The sequence below is a fragment of the Lycium ferocissimum genome, chromosome 7, assembly GCF_029784015.1.
Source record: "Lycium ferocissimum isolate CSIRO_LF1 chromosome 7, AGI_CSIRO_Lferr_CH_V1, whole genome shotgun sequence".
In the NCBI taxonomy this organism is placed as follows: Eukaryota; Viridiplantae; Streptophyta; class Magnoliopsida; order Solanales; family Solanaceae; genus Lycium; species Lycium ferocissimum.
In genome coordinates this window covers 27,224,001-27,231,439 of record NC_081348.1, presented here as the reverse complement: position 1 = coordinate 27,231,439, position 7,439 = coordinate 27,224,001, and the positions used below count along the sequence as shown (strand labels likewise).

Genomic DNA, 7,439 nt, shown 5'->3' with positions numbered 1-7,439 from the left:
AACAATATCATCATACCAATGTGATCCTATAAGTAGGTCTGAGAAGAATGGGTGTACGCATACCATACTCCTAACTTGTGTGAGGTAGAGAGCTGATTTCCCATAAACCCCCGACTCAACAAAAGCTTTTCAAAAACACACATTTGGTATTAACCAGCCAGTATTAACTTTTTTAACCAGTTACGTGAGTTTGACATGGTTATGCCTTTTTTTAGTTCCCATTTGTGTTATTGCGTTAAGTGGACTAAACCTGCTCAAAACCAGTAAATTGCCCTTCAAAGGCATTGGTCTTTAATTTTTGTCCCTCAAATTGCTGGTCTTCAATTTTTGTCTTTCGCCTAATACTATGAGGTTTGGGTTCGAACTCTGGCTTGTCAGTAAAATAAAAAAAAATTGCAAGGCAGAGTTTCGTAGCAAAATTATGTCTATTCGGGCAAAAGTTAGGCTTTAAGGCAGAGTTTTACAAAATTCCAACTCAGTAATTTTTTTATTTTTTATTTTGTATTAATGCAAACCTCTACTTTAAGGTAGAGTTTTGTCCGATGCCTTAAGTAGAGTTTGCAGTCAAACTTTCAAACCCGTAACTAAGGTATTTTTAGCGAAGAACAAAAATTAAAGACCACCGCCGAATAAGGACAATCGTGTAAATTGCCCAACTTAATAAGGGATATTATGTGCTCGAAAGGTATACTTAAGGGGATAAAAATAGGGCGAACTCCAAGAGTTAAAAGGGAGGCTAAATTTTTTTACTTGTCGCTTGCTCACTTCCTTCCTCCCTCTAATTTGGGTTTGCGTTTGAAGAGGAGCTCTCGAAGCTGGTACTGATTTTTCATACCAACTAAATTAATCCGTTGAGAAAATTGTTACTCTCTTCTCCTTTATTTTCTTTTCTGTGTCAAGTTCTTTTTATTGTTGATTCTTACTTGTAAATAAAGACTACAAACAAACAAATTCCATTTTTTGGGCACTGCCTATGATGATTAACTCATGCTTTGTCTGTTGCCCTCCCTCTCGGAGTTTCTGCTTCTCTGAATTTTGTTATATGATTCTTCGTTTAGGTAAAGAATTTTTTGTTACTGCAGATTGCTGCTGAAAAAACAAATGGGTAAGTCTAGCATGTTAATGAATTAGCTACAAGCTATATGTTATATCGCTGTTTATATTTTTTTTTCTCCAAGTTTTAGTTGTAAAACCAGATGGTATTAGACTAGTATTTTATTTAGTTTTGGTTGTTTATGTTAATTAAACAACTATTTGTGAATTTGTGATTTAGATTTATCATTTGATTGTGTTATGGTGGGAAGTTGATAGTAATTTTTTTTGCGTTTGAATTGGTAATTGCTAGATGATCAAAATTAAAACAAAGAAAAAGATGAAGCACAAAGTATGGGCGACCCATGTAAACCAATACTCAACATGCTTTAAACCCATATTAAATATGGACCATTTTTCTCAACCCATTTTCAACTCGCCCATTTTTCACCACTAGAGACGCATAACTGATAACACAAGTATGCATGTGGTCCTTTCAGAGTTGTAGCTTGATGTGATGTATACCGTCGTTGTAGCACTACCCAGTCCTTTGAGTACAGGAATAACCTTGTTATTTGGTTTGTATGTGGGGGGCGGGTATATATACCATGGGTATTGATGTATGTTCAGGTTAGAAAGTTCTAGAGCGCCAGTTCTTGCTTTTAGAGCAAGTAATGTTGTGGTTCAATGTGTCAATTACCAGCATATGTAATGCTTGAGAATTCTTTAATAAAATATTCCTATAATATTACATTTATCGGAGATTCTTTTTCCCTCATAAGTGAATAAGGTTATGAGGGATTTTTTTTTTTTTTTAGGTCATAGGGATTTGGATGTTAGATTATATTTATCTCCAATTTACTATTATCCTTTTGTATTCTAACAATTAAGGTAAAAAGATATTGAAAGTGCTACACTTGATCTTCCCCTCATACTATTAATTTATTTTTTGGCCCAGAAATTGGATGATGGCTTTGTCACTTGCATCTGCATTTCTTTTAAAACTATAATAGCTTTTTCTTGCAATAACTTGTCGGATGAATTAGATTGTGAAAATTTGAGGACACTCATAATTGTTATTGTTTTGTAGAGATCAAATGGATGACTCAATGAAGCAATTACAAGAAAAGCTTATTGAGGTTGAAATTGAAGGTGAAAGTCTTTTATTAGCTCGGCAACAGGTACTTGAAATACCCTCTAGGTTGAAGCAAAAAAGTTTATGTTCAAATGTATAAGAAAACTATGTGTATTGTGTAATGTAATGCAGTTAGTTGAAAATGATAGAGCGAGGAATGGGAACAGAGAAGCATTAACTGCACTAAGGAGGAGGGCCAAGACAACAAAAACTAGCGTTTCTACACCTTTTGAGTCGATAATGAGGAATGTTGAATCAAGACCATTGGTGAAAGAGGTTTGTTTAACCTGTGGTAATCATGATTCAAAGGAGAAGACTTGGGTCATGTCCCCGGGAACTGACGTATTTGCCAATATTCCTTTTCATGCTGCCCATACCATTCTTGAGAAAGGTTTCTTTCTTACCTCATTTATGTTGTGAATCTTTATCACAAAGTATGAACCAGTAACTCTCTCTATATGGACTTTATGCAAATATAATTCCTCATTATTATCTAGGCAAATGAGTTATGCTTCTGATGTAATTGCTAATTATACTTGTTTGTCCTTGGTAATCTAAATCATGTCACTCTTTTGTTGTGGAGGGATCACTTCTTGTTTTTTTGTTTTGTTTTGTTTTGTTTTTGATGAAGTAATGTGTTTCATTGAAAGGCATCAAGAAGATGCAAAGTTACAGGAGGCTAATTACAAAAGAACAAAAGTGTAGGAAAACATTGTTTGCCCCAAAACAATGTCTCAATCAAGAACTAAAGTGCTAATAAAATCCAAAAACTGTACTGGACTAGTTACTGGGGTCAGCATTGTCCAACAAAAGAGATTCACTAAACATTTAGCTTTAAGAGAATAACTTGGAGTTGAGATGCCATCAAAACACCTTCTGTTTCTCTCATTCCAAAGACTCCAACAAACAGCAGCAGGGATCATCAACCAAGTTTTTTTTTTTTTTTTTTTTTTTGATATAGTAAATAAATTGCTTTAGAAAGGCATCAAGAAGATGCAGAGTTACAAAACATCTAACAGTTAGCTACATAACTACATGAAGCTGAAACTAAGCAAAAACCTGTAGAAACAGTCAAAATGTGCCACCAAGACCACTGCTAAGTCAGTGTTAGGGAGCTAACAAAATCCAAAAAGTTATCAACACTGTTTACAGGGGAATGAAAATGCCAACTAAACAGACTAAGTAGACATCCAGCCTTTAGAATACTTGTAGGAGTTGAAATTCCATCAAAACATCTGCTGTTCCTTTCCTTCCATATACACACCAAAAATTGCTGCTGGGATCATTCTCCAGATCCTTTTGATGGTTTCGTCAACTCTCCAAAATATCCAACTTTCATAGGCATCTTTGATGGAGTGGGGCATGACCCATTGAATGCCAAACAGAGAGAAAAATAAGTGCCAAAGGGAAGCTGTTACAGGACAATGCAGAAAGAGGTGGTTGACAGATTCATTATCCTGTAGGCAAAAGAGGCAGCAGTTAACATTGATGATGCCTCTCTTTCTGACATTGTCTTGTGTCAGGCATTTTCCATGGAGTGCTGTCCAAGTGAAGCAACAAACTTTTAAGGGCTGTCTGGTCTTCCAAACATGTTTCCAAGGCCAAGCTTCAGGAATGCATCCTTGTGTGTAGCATTCTTTCACAGTGTACATTCCCTTCTTAGAAATCCCCCATAGGATCCTATCCTGGGAGGTATTATCCAGATTGCATTCTTCCAATGCCCCTAAGAAGATGAGTACGTCATTGACTTCCCAATCCTGTAGGTTTCTTCTGAAAATTGGACTCCCATGTGTTGCCGTCTCTGTATTGAGCAATGGTTGCGTCCTTGTTGCTAGCTATCTGAAAAAGCCTTGGGAAGGAAGCCTTCAGTGTAGTGTTCCCAAGCCATAAGTCTTTCCAAAATTTGACATTATGTCCATTGCCTGCTTTGAAGGAAACCTTCTGAGAAAATTCATCAAGTAGGCTACAGGTGTGTTTCCAGACCCCAACTCCACGTCAACCTTTTTTTTTTTTGATGGTCTTATCAACTTTCCAAAGGCTCCAACTCACATATGCCTCTCTAAGATACTGAGGCATCACCCAACTTAATCCAAAAATATTGAAAACCATGCTCCAAAGATTAAAAGCTACTGGGCAGTGAAGAAGTAAATGGTTGACTGTTTCCAGCTGACACTTGCAAAAATAGCATCTGTTGACCAGTTCACGTCCTTTCCTGTTAAGATTATCTATTGTAGGGATGGCATTGTTGAGCGCTATCCAGATGCGGCACTTAAATTTATGAGGTAATTTGGTCCTCCAAATCAATTTCCATGGCCAAGAGTCAATAACCAAATCTTGGAGGGATTGCGCCAGACTGAACATAAAGGTTCTATAGACTTTTGTATGAGATGAATCTTTATTCTCTAGAGGAAACTTTATTCTGTTTGTTGGATTTCTTAATTTTTATCCATCATTTTGTTTCATATTTCCTTAACAACCTCATTTCATTTAAACTATTATTCTTAGCTTGTAACTAAGCTTGTAGCTACTAAGTTGCCTAACAATAGTTTGTACTCTTTTTCCGTTAAGTAAGTAAATAGTTTATTAGAAAAATACATCCACGGATGCAACCTGTATTACCACCAGTATAACTTACCACTTCCTCAAAACCCTCCTCCCAGCCCCATTTTTTTGTGCATTCATGATCTTCTGAAACTTCACAAATTTCAGTGCTAATTGTCAGCTACTTAAATTTTACCGTTCCATTTTGAATAGATTTCTATTTGTTATCAAGGCCAACCCATCATGACCTTCCACTTTAGGATGGTCTTATTGAGTGTAGGAAAGGATTTTATGCAAATCGAAGCACTAGAATGACCATTCACTTGTTCAAAAAGAAAAAAAAGGAGAATGGCCATTAATTCTTTTTGAAACTAGAATGGCCATTAATTTTAGCTGGTGTCTCCTTTTAATTTTCTCTATTTGATAATTATTCTTGTGGAGAACTCTATTGTTTACTTTGTTTTCTACCCTGTTTTCAATATTTGAAACATGAACGGGTCCAAATAGTTGGTTACCTGATGCAGATCAAACTCTACTTGATTACGAAGCTAAGAAACTTCAGAGCGTCGTAAAGGAGAAGTCTTTATGGATATCTGAGCAAGGAGTTCTTGCAGATAGGATTAGTCCTGGTGTCCTCAGATCTATGGTGACCTTAAGTGACAAACCAAAGTAAGCTTTGGCGACCTTCTAATCTGTCTTCTTCTAAATGTTTTATGCCTTGACATATATACTTTTTCTTTTGACCATTCAGGACTGGGCAGAACGAATAATCAACTTCGGTAATAAATTGCATATGGGGGTAAATCCTGTATTCCCTACCTCTTTGCGCATGTGCGCATTTGTACTTAACACACCAGCTTGTATCCACTGGTAGCATTTGCATCCATCAAGAAATAGGTTGTAGTTTGAAGGTGGTGAAGCTTATCTTTCTTTGTCGATTGATCAGTAACTCGCAGCATATAGCAAGAGAGACTCTTCAGGTGCTTTCAGCAGTTGAAGTTTAATTTAAAACTGGAAAAAGCAATATTATTGACGGTAGAGTTAGTGTGTAGCTAGCTGGAAATCTTGAGTGGAGGTAAGCCTATCTTCCTAAAGTGGAATCGACTTGTAAACCTGATGTGTATACCCCTTATGGCACGAGAGTCGTTTGTTAACATGCTATTAGCAACATTCAAAGAAATGCTGTTAGCAACAAAAAGTCAACCAGCATTCGAACTTTTGTATCGTCACATTATGTAGCAATCTTCCTTCATCCCATGCTGTGGGGGAGAATGTTTATTTCAGATACCATGATTAAGCTTCCTTGGTACTGTTGAGTTCTGATACAATATGTTTTTTCCTGTAAACACAGTTTGGTCCTTTTGAGCTCAGTGTCGTGGTTCATAATTCTTATGATGATTATCTAACGTCTAGACTGCTGACCAATCACGAGATGGTGCTTACTGGTTTTATAGCCATGTGCTAACCTGAACTGGATTGTTTCTTCTCTTCACCAGATTACGTTTCCTCTTATAGCGTTAGAGAAGGGAAAAGGCTTAAGTTACTGCAGACTTGCTTTCACACTTCGGTGAAGGTATCAATGTCAATCTGGTGGTCACAGTTGACAAGATTGGTTCACTCTGGAAAATGAGGAGAATTTGACCAGTGCCTCCTCTTTTTCGTCTGCAACAGCTCAAATTCATGTACAAACTACCTGAGAGGATACTATGTTCTCTTAGTTTTATTAGTACAGGATTGTAGGATGATAAAGGCATCTAGAGCCGTTTCGTTTTCCTAAGCTCTTAATTCGGCAAAAAGGAGGATTAGAAAGCAAAGGATTAGAAAGCAAACTAAGGCATCTAGAGCCCTCTTTTCATATGATTATTTACCATGATTCTTTTCTCGAAGTGTTTTAATTGGCGTTTTTGGGGCGAGCCCCGGGGCTAGACCTGGGGCAAGCCGTACCAAAAATGCACCGAGGCGTACAGGCGGGGCGTAAGTATCTTGGGGCGTTCGCCTAGGCGTAAGCCCCAACATTTGGGGCGTAAGCCCTGGGAACTTTTACAAATTGAGCCACAATTGCTTAATATTTTTTTAAAAAAAGTTAAATATCCAAAGAATTAACTCATAGTAAATTCTCAAACTAAATATGTCAAAAAGTCAAAAGTTTTTTCTAATGGTTTATCCTAATTTTATAAGCTTTTCTCATTGTTGTTTACAGAGTAACATATACACTTTACACCTTCGTATGCAAAGTAAACTACAAAGCAAATAGTTTTGTCCTCCGATTCTTACTATCTTCCATGTTTGCATTTTCCTTCTTTATTCTTTATTTTCTTCAAGCTTTTCTTAGCATTCTTCAATTTATCCTTTTCAAGATAGTTTTTAGTTTTAGAATTTTTTTTGATATCACTCTAGTTTAAATAATGTTAAGACTCTGCTTCGACTATTTGTATTATAATGAGTATTAATTTGTATCTAGTTTTAGGTTTTAAAATAATAACTTTATATTATTGTCAATTTTATCTTTGAATTATTAGGACTATCGTTCCATCAACTCTAATTATGTTTCATCATAGTCATGTTATTGTGTAATGCATTTTTACATTCACTTTTTTCAAGATTTTTTTAATAGTTCATGCATATATTAGCATGTTAATAATAAATATATACATTTTTATACTAATTTTTTTATTTATATAATTTTAATATATTTTTTACTTATATTTTTATTTTATTAATTTAGAAAATA

General features: G+C 35.7%; 1 protein-coding gene across 2 annotated transcripts; it reads left to right on the top strand.

Moving 5' to 3' along the window:
* The first annotated feature begins 693 nt into the window (after window positions 1–693).
* LOC132064103 (uncharacterized) lies at window positions 694–6,017 on the top strand. 2 transcript variants are annotated; one of them, XM_059456980.1, is made up of 6 exons: window positions 694–818; window positions 2,123–2,213; window positions 2,300–2,558; window positions 5,233–5,377; window positions 5,460–5,507; window positions 5,655–6,017. In XM_059456980.1, the coding sequence occupies exons 2-5, from the start codon at window positions 2,130–2,132 to the stop codon at window positions 5,476–5,478; spliced, it is 507 nt and encodes a 168-aa protein (XP_059312963.1). In that variant the 5' UTR covers window positions 694–818; window positions 2,123–2,129; the 3' UTR covers window positions 5,479–5,507; window positions 5,655–6,017. The 2 variants fall into 2 exon arrangements, with proteins under 2 accessions (XP_059312963.1, XP_059312962.1); XM_059456979.1 differs by having other exon boundaries at window positions 5,460–6,017.
* The last annotated feature ends 1,422 nt before the right edge of the window (window positions 6,018–7,439 follow it).

Bases quoted from the DNA above. Each gene is read 5' to 3' on its own strand.
- LOC132064103 (XM_059456980.1), top strand. From the start codon at position 2,130: ATGGATGACTCAATGAAGCAATTACAAGAAAAGCTTATTGAGGTTGAA. The intron at 2,214-2,299 runs GTACTTGAAATA...AATGTAATGCAG, and splicing joins TTTTATTAGCTCGGCAACAG to TTAGTTGAAAATGATAGAGC. The intron at 2,559-5,232 runs GTTTCTTTCTTA...TACCTGATGCAG, and splicing joins CCATACCATTCTTGAGAAAG to ATCAAACTCTACTTGATTAC.